The 16,230-nt window shown below is 42.7% G+C and overlaps 1 protein-coding gene across 1 annotated transcript in view; it reads left to right on the top strand.

Annotated features, from left to right (window-relative positions):
- LOC310777931 (NACHT, LRR and PYD domains-containing protein 3-like) overlaps positions 1–16,230 on the top strand; it is a gene marked incomplete at its 5' end in the record, with an annotated part of 66,629 nt that overhangs the window by 3,365 nt on the left and 47,034 nt on the right. Inside the window, 4 exons of the mRNA XM_083638274.1 lie at positions 3,739–5,593; positions 9,921–10,097; positions 10,788–10,961; positions 11,161–11,210. Of these exons, the coding sequence (XP_083494400.1) occupies positions 3,739–5,593; positions 9,921–10,097; positions 10,788–10,961; positions 11,161–11,210 (2,256 nt within the window). The remainder of the gene's footprint in view (positions 1–3,738; positions 5,594–9,920; positions 10,098–10,787; positions 10,962–11,160; positions 11,211–16,230) is intronic.

Below are 16,230 nucleotides of genomic sequence, written 5' to 3'. Positions count from 1 at the left end.
GAAGCCTAGAGTTAAGTGGCCAGGTGCAGCGGAAAGTAGGAAGTGGGAAGATATCAATAGTGATTTGGTTAGGATGTTAGAGAAGCTTAAAGGAACTGCTGAGAGTAAGTTGGAGAAAATGGGAGATTGTATTTATGATTATGGTAAGGAAAGGTTTGGCGTCTTTGAGAAAAGGAAGAAACTAGAGGGTGAGGTAGTTAAATCTAGGCGCCAACAAGAGATAGATAGACTTATCCAGGAGAGAAGACAGCTTAAGAGGCAGTGGAGGAAAGCTACAGAGGTTGAGAAGGAAGGCATTGATTGCTTGCAGTCAGATGTGAGGGAGCGGTTGGCAGTTTTAAGAAGAGCAGAGAGCATTAGGAAAAATAGGAAAAAGAAAGAGAGAGCTAGAATAGCATTCTATAAGGATCCATTTAGATTTGTGAAGTCATTGTTTAGTAAGGAAAAGAATGGTAGCCTTATGGTACCTAAGCAGAAGCTTGAGGAATATTTGGAGGAGGTTCACAAAGATAGGGAAAGGTTTAGAGAGATGACAGTCCCAGCTGATATTCCACCTATTGGTGAAATAGAGAGCCAGTGTGATGATAGCCCACCAAGGTGGAAAGAAGTTCAAGAAGTAGTGAGACGTGCAAGGGCCTCTTCAGCCCCGGGTCCTAATGGAGTCCCCTACCGGCTGTATAAGAGTGCTCCAGATGTGTTGCAGTTTCTATGGAAGCTGATGAAGGTAGTCTGGAAGAAGCAGGTTATTCCTAAGGCGTGGCGTAGAGCAGGGGGAATCTTCATTCCTAAAGAAAGGGACTCGTTAGAGATAAGTCAGTTTAGACCTATCAGTCTACTTAATGTTGAAGGGAAGGTTTTCTTTAGTGTTGTGGCACAGAGGCTGTCTAGTTATCTAGAAAAGAATAGGCTAATAGATACTTCGGTGCAAAAGGCTGGAATTCCCGGCTTCTCCGGGTGCTTAGAGCACACCAGCATGATCTGGCACCAAATCCAGTCAGCTAGGCGTGAGAAGAGAGACCTGCATGTAGTATTCTTGGACCTGGCTAATGCTTTCGGGTCAGTGCCGCATAGTCTGTTATGGGAGGCCTTTGATTTCTTTAGAGTGCCAGGTAGTATAAAGAGCTTAGTTAAAGCCTACTTCTTAGATATTCAACTCTGCTTTACCACAGCAGAGTACACTACAGCTTGGCAGCAGCTGGAGATAGGCATTATGGCAGGGTGTACAATTTCCCCATTAGCTTTTACCATGGCAATGGAGATCATTATTAGGGCTTCAAAATGGGTAGTGGGTGGAAAAAGGCTGCAGGGAGGGCTGCGGCTCCCTCCAATTAGGGCATACATGGATGACATGACGACTATGACGTCAACCGCTCCATGTACTAGCAGATTGTTGGATAAGTTAAATAGTAATCTGCAGTGGGCTAGAATGAAAGTGAAGCCAAGTAAGTCCAGGAGTATTTCAATCATTAAAGGGAGGGTAGTAGGTAAGAAGTTTGTTATAAATGATGAGGTGGTGCCTACAGTGTTAGAGAAACCAGTCAAGAGTTTGGGAAGATGGTATGATGCAAGTCTCAGTGATAAGGGACAGTTTGAGGAGGTGAGGCAGGAAATGATTCAAGGTATTTCAAGTATAGACAAGTCAGGGCTCCCAGGAAAGTTAAAGTTGTGGTGTTTGCAGTTTGGATTGTTGCCTCGGTTGATGTGGCCACTGACAGTGTATGAGGTTCCCCTTTCAAAGGTAGAAAAGCTAGAAAGGATGATTAACTCATTCATTAGAAAATGGCTCGGAGTCCCACGCTGCCTAAGCAGTGTAGCCTTATATGGGAAAGGCATATTGGAATTGCCATTATCTAGCCTGACAGAGGAGTTCAAGTGTGCTAAGGTTAGACTGGAAATGACTCTGACTCAGTCAAAGGATCCAGTGGTTAGGAGTGTAGCACCCACAGTTAAAACAGGGAGGAAGTGGAACCCAAAGGAGGCAGTACAGCAAGCACAGTCAGCTCTTAGACACAGGGATATCATAGGTCAGGTGCAGCATGGGCGTGGAGGCTTAGGGTTGTGCATAGGGAAACCTGTGTGGAACAAGGCATCAGTAATAGAAAAGAGGAAGATGGTAGTTGAAGAAGTACATAGGCAAGAGGAGGCAGTAAGATGTACTAAGGCAGTGTCGCAGGCAAAGCAAGGACAGTGGGTGAACTGGGAGAGTGTAGAGAAGAGAAAGTTTAAGTGGAGAGAGTTGTGGAGCATGGAGGCCAGCAGAATTAGATTTATTCTAGGGGCTACTTATGATGTGCTGCCATCTCCCCAGAACTTAAATCAGTGGTTGGGCGAGGATGGTGCCTGCCCGTTGTGTTCTAGTGTATGTACATTGAGGCATATACTGTCAGGGTGTAAGGTCAGTCTCTCCCAGGGGCGATACACCTGGCGTCACAACCAGGTGTTGAAATGTTTGGCAGCTGCAGTTGAGGAAAAGCGGCTAGAAGTAAATTCTCTAGTTGCTAGCAAAGAGACTAGACAGATCAAATTTGTACGTGAGGGAGAAAAGATTAGACCAATTAAGGTCAGGCACAAGTTAGGGCAGCTAAGTGTAGGTGGAGCCTGGGAAATGAGGGTTGACTTGAATGAACAGCTAGTCATCCCAGCATATATAGTTAGCACCCGGCTACGTCCGGACTTGTTACTGTGGTCTGAGGTAGAGAAGAGAGTTTATTTTATCGAACTCACAGTCCCGTGGGAAGATCGAGTTGAGGAGGCTTATGAGCGCAAGAAAGCTAGGTATGCTGAAATGGCAGCAGAGGCAGAGCAGCGAGGTTGGAGGGCTCGAGTGCGGCCTGTAGAGGTGGGCTGCCGTGGTTTTGTGGCAAAGTCCGTTATTGCCTTACTAACTGAGTTGGGCATTCGGGGACGGAGCCTGAAACTTGCGGTTAGCAACATGTCTCAGGCAGCAGAACGAGCAAGTGAATGGCTGTGGATAAGGAGGAAACATGCTAGCTGGGGAGCTCGCTAAGGTCAGATTGATTGTTTGTTGTTGGTCATGATTAACGGTCCGCATCAACAGGGCTGAATCATTGACGGTGGTGGTGTAGTTAGGATTGTTTGTTGTTGGTCATGATTAACGGTCCGCATCAACAGGGCTGAATCATTGACAGTGGTGGTGTAGTTAGGGATTGTTTGTTGTTGGTCATGATTAACGGTCCGCATCAACAGGGCTGAATCATTGACAGTGGTGGTGTAGTCAGGAATGTCATACCGAACCGACCTGGATAGCTAGGCTTAGATAGTGAGGTAATATGCAGTTGTGTGGTGGTAGCATGGAGGGGGGTGTTTCCAGGACGCTGGATTACACCGTTAAGCCTTCTTGAGGTGTCGTGGGCCTAACTTAACGAAACGTCGGTGAAGGAAGGTGCCCACTTGAAAACCCCAATGACATGCTTCATACTGCTGTTGGCTAGGGTAGGTAACTGGTGATTTGTGTCTTGTTTATTAGTTTGTTAGCCTGTTAGCTTGTTTTATTCTGGATTGGGCTTCTAAATGTGTTTTTCCTCGGATTTTGGCACAAGGGATAGTAACATCTTGTCCTGTGTATTAATTAATAAAAGAGCACCAACCAAAAAAGCATTGAGCTTCAAAGTATGTTTTATTTGTCTCACCAGTATCTGTTTAGTTCTGCTACCTGCAAAATAGTTTAATACTTTTAGTTTAGTTTTTTTTATATGGATGTTACCTTATTCTACACAGATTTGCTGGTGAGAGCAACAGAACCTCCACAGCTCATCACATTGTACCAACAAAATCACCAATCTAACCTCCAGGACAGTTTTATGTGCGCAGAAGAAGGTTGGCTAGATAGGGAGGATAAGACACTTCTGCATGATATCTACACAGAGCTCTACATCACAGACGGGCGTATCATACACATCAACAGGCAGCATGAGGTCTGGCAGATTGAAATGGCAGCAAGAAATCCAGCAGGAACGGAGGTATCAATCAAACCCAGTGACATCTTCAAACACCCTTCTGGAACATCCATAAGAACAGTGCTGACCAATGGGATTGCAGGAATCGGCAAAACGTTCCTTGTGCACAAGTTCATCCTGGACTGGACTGAAGGAAGAGCCAATCAAGATGTTCATCTCATATTCCCCTTCACCTTCCGCAAACTGAATTCACTGAAAGGAGAAAGTTTTCGTTTTGCAGAACTAATTCACGAATGTATCTGGGAAACCAAAGACATCATGGAGGAGGCTCTTAATGAAATATTCACAAAACTACAGGCATCAGGAAACAAAAGCTATGACAAAAGTAAATTCAAACTCCTGTTTGTGTTGGATGGACTGGATGAGAGCCGCCTTCAACTTGACTTCACAGCCAATGAAAAGCGCTCTCTTGATCTGACAAAGTCAACCAGAGTAGAGGTACTATTGACAAACCTCATCAAGGGGACACTGCTTCCCTCTGCTCACCTGTGGATAACCACACGGCCTGCAGCAGCCAATCAGATCCCTCTTGAGTATGTTGACATAGTGACAGAGGTAAGAGGCTTCACTGACCCACAGAAGGAAGAGTACTTCAGGAAGAGATTTAGAGATGAGGAGCAGGCCAGCAGAATCATCTCACACATCAAGACATCACGAAGCCTCCACATCATGTGCCACATCCCAGTCTTCTGCTGGATCACTGCTACAGTTCTGAAGGATCTGCTGAAAACCACTGAGAAAGAAGACCTGCCCAAGACCCTGACTGAGATGTACACAAAATTCCTGATGTTTCAGATCGATCAGACGAAAAAGAAGTATGGCGCAGAAAACAGCATTCAGTACATTCAGTCACTTGCAAAACTGGCTTTTGACCAGCTGGAGGAAGGCAACCTGATCTTCTATGAGAAGGACTTAAAAAAGAGTGGCATTAACTTCACTGAAGCCTCACAGTACTCAGGAGTGTTCACGGAGATATTTAAAAAGCAGGATGGGCCAAAGGACAATGACAGGATGTTCAGTTTTGTCCATCTGAGCATTCAGGAGTTTCTGGCTGCTGTTCATGTGGTCCTGTCACTCATCAACAGCAACAAGAATGTGATGGCTGGACCTCAGTTGGCTTTCAAACATATGCGGTTGTTTTTCAGCAAAACATCTGCAACAAAGGTCCACAGGATTGCTATTGACAAGGCCTTACAGAGTCCAAATGGACACCTGGACTTGTTCCTCCGCTTTGTCCTGGGCCTTTCACTGCAGACCAATCAAACTCTTCTACAAGGCCTGCTGATACATACAGAAAGTAGCTCACTGCCAAATCAGGAAACCATCCAGTACATCAAAGAGAAGATCAGGAAGAATCCGTCTCCAGAGAGAAGCATCAATCTGTTCCACTGTCTGAATGAGCTGAATGACTGTTCTCTAGTGGAGGAGGTCCAACAGTACCTGAAATCAGGAAGTCTCTCCACAGACGAACTCTCCCCTGCTCACTGGTCAGCTCTGGTCTTCATCTTACTGTCATCAGAAGAGAAGCTGGATGTATTTGACCTGAAGAAATACTCTGCTTCAGAGGAGGCTCTTCTGAGGCTGCTGCCAGTGGTCAACGCCTCCAAAATAGCACTGTAGGTGGATAGACAACTAGATATGTTAACTTTATTCAAATGTGATGCGAGTACAGAATTGAAAATATTGTCTTCATAACTAAATCTCCTTCAGGCTGAGTGGCTGTCAGCTGTCAGAAAGAAGCAGTGGAGCTCTGGCATCAGTTCTCAGCTCCCAGTCCTCTAGTCTGAGAGAGTTGGACCTGACTAACACTGGCCTGCAAGATTCAGGAGCAAAGCTGCTCTCTGTTGGACTAAAGAGTCCACACTGTGGACTGGAAACTCTCAGGCAAGATCCATTCACAGTTTTCCTCAATTGATATGACACATTCCGCCAAACTAAGGTCCCTTCTCTCAAAACTCTCAGGTCAGTATTCCTGAATCAGCAAAGGGAGACTGCAGTTTACATGAGGATTCCAGAACCATTTTACATTGGCATTTTCAATTTCACTGAACATGTTTTGGATTTTCCAGAATGTGTTTTGTCCCGATCCAAAATCATATACAGCCATGAACCTGGAGGACTGAGAGAAGATCATCCATACTTCTCCTATGTTTTAGTGCCATAGTAAGAGTTTTAAGTATATTTGGATGATTATCGTGATCATATCGTTAACCGCAATTATTTTTGGAGAGGATAATCGTGACATGACATTTTCACATCGTCCCACCCCTACAGTGACATCTATTTTTTTTCACAAAATCACTTTATTTAGAAAAAGTTGAAGTCCTAAAGAAAGAAGAAAAAACATGCAATAATATTCAATCAGATTAAATGATGAAATCACCTTACAGTACCGTGTGAGTACAGTTTTAAAATAGGTGACCCCAGTGGGAATCAACCCAGCATAGCTGCCATTGCTGCTGCACTCAGTTCAATTAGTTACAGCACAATTGAAATAACCCTGCTTTTAGACTAGGGAAATAATACAGTAAATCAACATTATTACCAGTAATTATAAAAACAAATCACAGACTACATTGTATATATAAGAGAACAGTATTTTCATATCTTTTCATGTCCTTTAGGCTGAGTGACTGTCAGCTGTCAGAGAGAAGCTGTAAAGCTCTGGCCTCAGTTCTCAGCTCCCAGTCATCTAGTCTGAGAAAGCTGGACCTGAGTAACAATGGCTTGCAGGATTCAGGAGTGAAGCTGCTCTCTGCTGGACTGGAGAGTCCACACTCCAGACTGAAAATTATCAGGTAAGATTCATTAACAATTTTCCTCAATTGATTTCATACATTTCTCCAAATTAAGGTCCCTGCTTTCATAACTCGCACAGGTCTCTCATTCCTGCATTTGCAAAAGTTCATTGGCATTTTCAATTTCACTGAACATAATATTTTGGATTTTCCAGAAATAGTGCTTGTTTGCCCCACTGCTGTACAGAACGATACCAATAAATGGTGGGAGCAGCAATACTAGTGGGCAGACTTTATTTTCGTCATTTTCAGTTGAACTTCAGCCCTGCACCTAGTCTTTTATCGTTTGGGTGTGCGTGCTTTTTTTACCTTCCTCCATGCTTTGATCCCATGTCATTTATATCACTGCACCTCTTTCTTCCTGCCTCAGTCAAGATTCACTGTCAGATCTCCAGCTTCAGAATAGTGCCGCTAGAAGCTTTTTTATAGTTTTAGTTAATCAGGGGGAGTCTCTCTGAGGGCAATGCTCTCTTTTCAGGAGTGCCCTGATCACATTCAGCTGCCGCCAGCAAGGCTCCAAGTCGAGGCAGACACAGAAGTATATTTCAGCCTTTAGTGCTGCACTCAGTACAATTAACTACAGCACCATGCAAACTGAACTCTGCTTTTATGTAAGGGAAACATACAGTAAATCAACATTACCATTTTTCTGAATACTTAAACACTAACAGTGACTCTTGAAGCATAATCTGTAAAACCATTTACCAAGTGTGTCAAACTGAATGCACGTTCTCTGCTTTACACTCAGTTTGTAATTTTATAACACACTAAACTGTAAACATTTGTCTCATATTGCTACACTTCGCCAAATGCCTTTCCACATTGACCCATGAAAACACTTAATTAGTTCACTTACAAATCAGAGCATGAGCCGTATAAATAGGCCACAGGTAAACATTGGTTTGGACAAAAATGGAGGCCAATATTGGACAGACAGTAAACAGGTGAGAACTAGAGGAGGAGGAGGAGGTGAAGAAGACCTGCTTTGGGCCGCAATTGGTTCACAGGTCACCCACTTCTTATTGCACTCAGTCTTCCCCAATACTCTCCGTTCTTGAAACCTACAAGGAATTATTCTCTGCATACTGTACCATTGGAAAGTGTATGATCTCCAGCCCCACCCACATAGCCCTTCTACAGGCAATAGTGAACCACAGGTATGAGTCCCGTCTTATAATTCTGGGTTTGTCAGGGGAAAAGTGAATGGGGTTTTAGAATGGGGATTTATGGGAATGCGAATTTGGGTTCAGCAGGATAATCTTCACAAAAGTTAATAACGGTGATTTCTGGTTAAGCCTACAAAAATACGTCATCCCTGCGGTACTCTATGCAGGAGGCTTGTGCATGGATCAGGGGTCATGCTGGGCCTGTATATGGCACTCCAGGCCATACTTAACATGCCTAGCTCAAGAAAACATAATGTGGTGTGGATTAAATCTTATTGCCAGACCCCTTATTTGTATTGATACATTTGGAATACACATCCATACTTTACACATTTGGATAATGTGACCTGTGTATGTGTTTACTGTACTAAATGTATGACAAAACTTGATTGCAAACTGCTATGCCCTAAGTTCTTTTCATTTATACTGTGAGTGTGCAGTTGGTCCTTCGTGTGCATTCAAATGATGGTTTATGTGTACTGTCTGATGCAAAAGAGTTTTTTTAAAGAGTTTACATTACATTACATTACGTCATTTGGCAGACGCTTTTATCCAAAGCGACTTACAATAACACATTTTGTCAGCAATAGAGCAATCAACTATGCAACACAGTCTATGACAGCTACAACTTCTGAAGGAATAGCGGTAAAGTTTAGTTGTTTTTTTAGAGAGAGAGAGAGAAATAAGTTAGTTCAAGAAGGGCCCAGATGGAGCCTGAAAAGGTGTGTTTTTAGTCTTTTCCGAAAGATCGGCAATGATTCGGCCATCGTGACCGAAGGTGGAAGCTCGTTCCACCATTGCGGTGCCAGGGACGAGAAGAGTCGCAAACGGAATGAGCGACTTTTGAGGCCCCGAAGTGAAGGGGGGGCGAGGCGTCCTGCACTGGTGGAGGAGCGGAGGGAGCAGTGAGAGGTTTGGAACCTGACCATAGATTGTAGGTACAGAGGAGCTGTCTGGTGTACTGCCCTGTAGGCCAGTACCAGTGTCTTTAATTTGATGTGTGCCGAGATTGGAACTTAGTGAAGGTCCCGGAAGAGGGGAGTGACATGAGAGAATTTGGGTTGGTTGAATACCAGACGGGCTGCAGCGTTCTGAATGAGCTGAAGCGGTCGGATGTCAGTGGCAGGTAGGCCGGCAAGGAGCACGTTGCAGTAGTCCAGGCGAGAGTTTCAAGAGTTTTGCAAGAATTGTTTGCAAGAGATGTATAATGTTTTGCTAGTTTAGTGTAAGGTTATGTGGTTAGTGGGTAGAGTTTAAAATAGCCCATAGTTTCAAAAATAGTGCCTAAGCAATCAGAAAAACTATTAGAAATAATTATTTGAAGAAAAATCACAGACTACATTAAAATAATAATAATAATTTACTAATATATTTTCATGTACTACAGGCTGAGTGACTGTCAGCTGTCAGAGAGAAGCTGTGAATCTCTGGCCTCAGTTCTCAGCTCCCAGTCCTCTAGTCTCAGGAAGCTGGACCTGAGTAACAACAACCTACAGGATTCAGGAGTGAGGCTGCTCTCTGCTGGACTGGAGAGTTCACATTGTAGACTGAAAACTCTCAGGTAAGATCCATTCACAGTTTCCCTCAATTGATTTGACACATTTCTCCAAACTAAGGTCCCTTCTCTCAAAACTCTCTCAGCCTATTCCTGAATCTGCAAGGGAGCAGCATGTTTTACTTTTTTTACTCTTGACCCCAGTACCATTGCATTGGCATTTTCAATTTAACTGAAAATAATGTTCTAGATTTGCCAGATTTTTTTGTCTTTATCCAAATTCATATACAGTCACGAACCTGGATGTCTGAGATAATATCATTTTCTAGATTCTGGATCACCATGCAAAGAACACTGTTAATTCTGGTTTTAGATAAGGGAAACATAAATCAACATTATGGTAATTATTTGAAAGAAAAAAAACACATAGCATTGACATTAAAATGAGACAGTAATATTTGTTATATCTTTTCATGTCTTGCAGGTTGAGTGTTTGTCAGCTGTCAGAGAGAAGCTGTGAAGCTCTAGCCTCAGTTCTCAGCTCCCAATCCTCTAGTAGTCTGAGAGCGCTGGACCTGAGTAACAACCTCATACAGGATTCAGGAGTGAAGCTGCTCTCCGCTGGACTGAGGAGTCCACATTGCAGACTGGAAACTCTCAGGTCAGATTTCCTCAACCTGGTCAACACATGGCAATTTAAATTCTGCTTTACTTACAGAGCAGTGAATAGATTCCTAACATTGTTGTGGAGGATTTTCTCTGCTCTTAAGATTGTGGTAATATTCACCCTACTTTCACCCTACGTTTTCTTATTTCTATCAATACATCATTTCCCTCCTAGCTGTCTCTGTATTTGAGACCTAAAATACCAAAAAGGGGTTTCTAAGATTTTGCGGCAAACTGATCCAAGTACTGCCACACTGACCAAATTAAAGCACAAAGCAGATCATTGGAGCAGTTTGGAGTGGTGATTGCTGCGGTTCTTACTAAGATTTACAGGGATGCAAATGTGTCACCTTTCGGCGAAATTTGCCATTTTTAATCCATAATAGGTAATTTGTGTGATTCGTGTAGATCAGTTGAGTTGTCACCTTTTTCACCCCTGGTGAGTTTGCATCCCTGGATTTAAACCACATCATCACACCTAATATATCTAATATGAATCTTGTTTTAAATAGGAAGTTTAAACTGACAGCTTGGCTGTCCTCTTCAGGAAAAAATAATTATCTGTAATAAATAACAACTGTGTGTGTGTGTGTGTGTGTGTGTGTGTGTGTGTGTGTGTGTGTGTGTGTGTGTGTGTGTGTGTGCATGTGCGTGGATGTGCGTGCGTGCGTGTGTACGTCCGCAGGCTGTCATTCTGTCTGCTCACAGAGGAAGGCTGTGCTTCTCTGGTCTCAGCTCTGAGCTCCAACCCCTCTCATCTGAGAGAGCTAGACCTGAGCTACAATCATCCAGGAGACTCTGGAGTGAAGCTGCTCTCTGCTGGACTGGAGGATCCACAGTGGAGACTGGACACTCTCAGGTATGGAGAGCAACTTCTGCTAGATTAGAAGCAGGCAAACATTTTCTCTGTCACAATGAGAAGCTGAGGAATATTGATTAATGTCCAACAGCAGTTGTGACTGATGCTGTATAAAAACTCATTCATATTGAATGTTCTCAAATGTCCACATTTCATGCTCAAAGAGAATCTGCTGATCTGACTTTGTTTATTCCCCCAGTGTGGACCATGGTGGAGTAGTGCAGAGGTTGAAACCAGGTCTGAAGAAATGTAAGTGTGCATTTAGTTTGTCATGAAAACAAAGCAACACTTTATAATCTAATTGGTTTTTAGATAGAACATTTAGATAGAAAGTGCATTCACGCAGTAGCCTATGTGACATCTATTCATTCAGATCCTAATATGTGACTAAAGATGATGACTTTAGCCAATGGGAATTTAGCCAATGCACCGGGGTTACACCCCTACGCTTGCGAAGAGTGCCAATGTGATCATTAATGACCACAGAGAGTCAGGACCTCGATTCAACATCTCATCCGAAGGATGGTGCTCACTCACAAGACCCAGGGACAGTCCCTGTCTCTGCCCTGGGGCATTGGGGAGATTATTCATCAGACCATTCGGACCAGAGGGGAAGACCACCTCCTACTGGTCACCACTTCCAGCACCAGTCTCCCATCCAACGAGTATCCTAGGCCAGACCTGCTTAGCTTCCCAAGGAAAGCCAGTAATGTAATGCAGGAGCCACTGGTGCTGATGATGATGTTTGATGCAGTCTCTGTAGCTGATAGCTTCATCATAAAATCATGTAACTGTGTCTTTGAAACATCTAATAATATTGTGTTTATTTCCCACAGAAAAGAATCCTGTGGATGGTAAGCTGAATCTGCTTTGGATGGCAGTGACAGATGAGATGAGGTCACCATACTGATCAGAGTGTCGTTAGGAAAGTGTCTCACAGCATGTCATTGTCAAGTTAACTGTCATATGAACAGCTTGGTATAACTACTGTTAACAACCAATCTGCCAGCTCCTCATGTGTTATTTGCTCTGGGGGGTTTTCAAAGTTGGAGGTGGGCCATCCCCAGGGGGGCTCCAAACAGTTTCAGGGGATCATGAATAGTTTAAATGTGTGACTCCCAGAGTCAGAAACTAATAAATGCCTTCAGATAGACATTTTTATGTATTTGATGTAGTCTGAAGTCAAACAGCAATATCAGGCTATCTTGGCTAAATGTTTCAGTGTCTACTCTGTGGGATCAAATATCATGATCCCATAGGCATCCAGGAATTGAGCAAAACTAAGCAAGTAAACTGGGGGGGGGGTCCAGGCTTGAGGGACCGAGGGGAGGGCCACAGAGTCAGACTTTGAAAAGCCCTACTCTAGCAGATGTATCTGGACATTAAACATTTCCATGCTTACCACTCATAGAGCCCCTGGCGTTTACTCGCAGAGCCCTTGTCTGCATGTCTGTTGGTAACGCCCCCTGAAAATTTAAATGAGACATTCCAGACATTTTTGCCTGGCAATGTCAGGCTAATAACATTAGTGTTTCTCAATTACTAGATAAGGTTGTATTGCCGAGGGATGCCTTATTGTGTTTAAATATGAATTGTACTGAAACACATCAACATGCTGTTGATCTTTGTAATATGTATGATAACATCACAACAGCTCTACATGCCTCTACTGGACCTTTATGTAGTCATAAGAAGAAGGTGTTAAACATCAAAACTGGGTGGAATGAGTATGTGGCTGAACATCACGCTGCAGCGAAAGAAGCCTTTAAATTATGGTCAGGAAGGCCTAGAGAGGGGAAGTGTTTGAGCATAAGAAACAAACTAATGCCAGTTTCAAAGGGTCAGATAAAGAAAAATTATAACTCTATTAGAGCAGACTCGCTTGCCAGGAAGCTGCAAAATAACAACTTTGCTGGCTTCTGGAAAGCGGTCAAAGTGCTGAATAATAATAAGACTCCCCTACCATGTGACATTGAGGGTGTCAGTGGCTCTGATAACATTGCACAACTATGGCGTGCCGTGAGCATTATAATAATTTCATTTTATTTTTCAGTACAGCGTCGTATGGACAGCTCCATCATGTTCAACTGAGCAGAAGCAGCTGAGTTCACAGACATGCATTCTGAACATGATTGCTACAGACATGCTCCCACTGGCCATGGTGGAGGATAAAGGATTCCAGAAAATGATTTCCAGTTTCAATCCCAGGTACACGCTTCCATCAAGAACCTACTTCATGAAAATGATGGAGGAAAAGTATGAAGACCTCAAATTGAAGTTGAAGAACAAGCTTAAGAAGGCTGACAGTATGGCACTCTGTTGACATTTGGATGAGCGTGGCTACAGAGGCGTATCTGGGGGATACGTGTGAATTTCTTGAAACAGAAATTGAGTCCCACCCTGAGAACCATGCCATGAAATCCATGCGACCCCACTTGGGGTCAGCCTGGTGTCGATTTTTAACATTTCTCCTCTCTTATGTTGTCAATAAAATAACGTTTCACTCAATGAAGTCTCTCTTGATTGAAGTGATGTAATCAGAAATCTAACTAAGTGGCTGAAGATGAAGAAAACAACATTGGTTAATTGCAGAATAGTAACTGTTTCAATCAAATAGTTCTAGTTGTCCTATATATTTTATTGTTAGGCTACTGTATAGACATAAATGTGAAAACAGGGGAAATCAAGTTTGTGTGTATAGAAAACAACTTTATTCAAACCATTTGCATAATAATAATAATAATAATAATAATAATAATAATAATAATAATAATAATAATAATAATAATAATAATAATAATAATAAATAAATGTTTACCATATTCCACATAACATTATAGGCTACCACTTCCAATTGCAATTCCATTGGTAATAGTCACCTTTTTCATTCCACAAAGTTAAGTGACTGGTGTTTGCCCTGGTATCTGGCCATTACAAAACAAAAGATTGATTGAGTGCGGGGGAGAGGCACTGCTATTCACATTGCAACAAGCTAACATGACAACATATGCAGCAGTACAGAACACTTTTAAAGAGACACTCAACACTTTTTCCACTTTTTTCTGTTGAAAGTCAATATATAGCTATTGGAAATAAGCAGTGTTCTTGATTAATCCAGGTCAAAGTCCTGACTTGTCATACTAATGTTTAGGGACAGTACATCTGACTATCCTAAAAAGTCTGTTATTGCCTTGAAAAGTAATGATCTGTGTGTTTGCCATTACGTTCTCTATCAGTCTCATCAGTTCTACTCGAGTCTTAAATCGAAGTAATATTGTAGCATTACTATTTTGAGGCCATGAATTAGTTTGTTTATTTCAACTATCCATGGGGTTCTTTTTGTGTGTGTTTGAATTGGGTTTACATTATGAAACTGGCCTGACACGCAGCACCTTGTTGAGGAGGTGAACAGGTGAATGGGTATCGATGCATGCGTGCGTGTGTGTGTGTGTGTGTGTGTGTGTGTGTGTGTGTGTGTGTGTGTGTCAGTGACGTGCGGTGAAGTCAGTGGCTGGGTAGGCTCGCCGCCGGAAAAAACTGTTTTTTTCTTCTTTTGCCGTTTGAAGACAGATTGAGAGGAATATCTCGTTTTAATTTAGCATTAGGATTACACTGTTGTGATGTCATTATTTAAGTTTTATTAAGTCTTGAAAAAATAGCTTTAAAACATGCCCGTAAACGGAGCCGTTTTACAATGAGGTTATCAGGAGAAAATCAAATAAAGCGCCTGGTTCACAATTACTGATTAACTCAACTACGCGTTTTATCATTTATGATGCTCATTTAGTGTCATTCAAAGCTGCGCAGCTACATGACATCACTGTTAAATATCAGTTTTCCAAAAGGCCTGTAGCCTATTACACACACACACACACACACACACACACACACACACACACACACGTCAGTGCGGATGATAACAGCATAGCATAACTTGTCAGCAATCAGATAAACAGCAGGAGAGGAAGAGAGAGAGGCCGTGTCTGTGTGTCTCACGATTTTCCTTTACCTTAGCGTTGTGCATGGAGATTTGTTGTTTACGCGCTTCATTTAGAGCCAGGTCAATCCGGGTGGAATTCCCGAATGTCTTGAGTGCAATTTGCTGTTGAATATAGCTGAACCACACAGCCATTCTTTTCGTTCATACCACTCTCGCTGGAAAGACCTTTTTACATTCTGTGCCTTTCACGCGTTGAAACTGATACAGTTCGAGTAGAGCTGGTGTTAGTCTGCCATTTTTAATATCTAATTTTTGTTGGAAATCCAACTTACTAAACCCCTGCAGGTGTTCAATCGACATCATTTTGTCCCGCTAGCTTCCGCGTTCAAACTTGGCCGGGCAGCAGTGACGACACATCATTTTGACCCGCCCACACACAGATAAACCAATGCCAGTCAGCCCACACAGAAATCAACCAATGCCAGGCAGGGTCGGCACAGAGCCGCCGTGCCGACCCTGTGGCTCTGCCCGGTGCCATCTGAAATACACAAGGAAGGCAATACGCATGTGCAGACTTGTATGAAGGCCTTGTTACCTCTGTGAGGCCGGAGAGGTCGTTAGAGCCGAGTGTTTGACTGCTTTGAAATGCACAGCAATAAAAGGGAAGGTACACAATAGATTTTAACAGATTTAAAATTAGTTTTAGACATTTTGAGCAAAAATAACACCAGGACCATAAAAAAAACATGGAATATTTAGGGAAAAGTATATATAAGAAAAATAAATAAAAATGAAATAAATAAAATAATAGCCTACAATTTAAATTTTGATTGGATTATCACAGGGTAGGCAGTGCCTACCTTGTCTACCCTGACCGCACATCACTGGTGTGTGTGTGTGTGTGTGTGTGTGTTTGTGTGTGTGTGTGTGTGTGCATGTGAGGGTAGTATGTTTAGAAACAGGAAGCAAGTCTATACCATTTACTCTTAGAGAGAAGTGGTGTGGTGATGACCACAGGCGAATCTGTAAGCGCAGAAACATTGCACATGACTCAACTGTTTCAGGAAGTGATGCAGAGTCACCAAAATCAGGAAACGAACTGTTGCTATTAATATGACAAAGTAAAGGTGAAAGCTAGTGTACTCTCAGTCGAAGAGGAAAGGGGGTGCAGTAAACTGCAGAAACTAAAGGGACATACTTGGGCAATTGTTGCACCTCGCCAGGTGAGTTGATGTAGTTCCTATACGACCATGGAGGAAGTTGTCTCAAGCTTTGAATCAGGTTAAAAAAAATGTTTTTCTATAATTGTTTTTCCATTCAATGTGGTGC

Source organism: Poromitra crassiceps (assembly GCF_964638095.1).
Source record: "Poromitra crassiceps genome assembly, chromosome: 6".
Lineage (NCBI taxonomy): Eukaryota > Metazoa > Chordata > Actinopteri > Beryciformes > Melamphaidae > Poromitra > Poromitra crassiceps.
The sequence above is the reverse complement of the archived record's forward strand: the minus strand, read 5'-3'. Positions and strand labels throughout refer to the sequence as shown.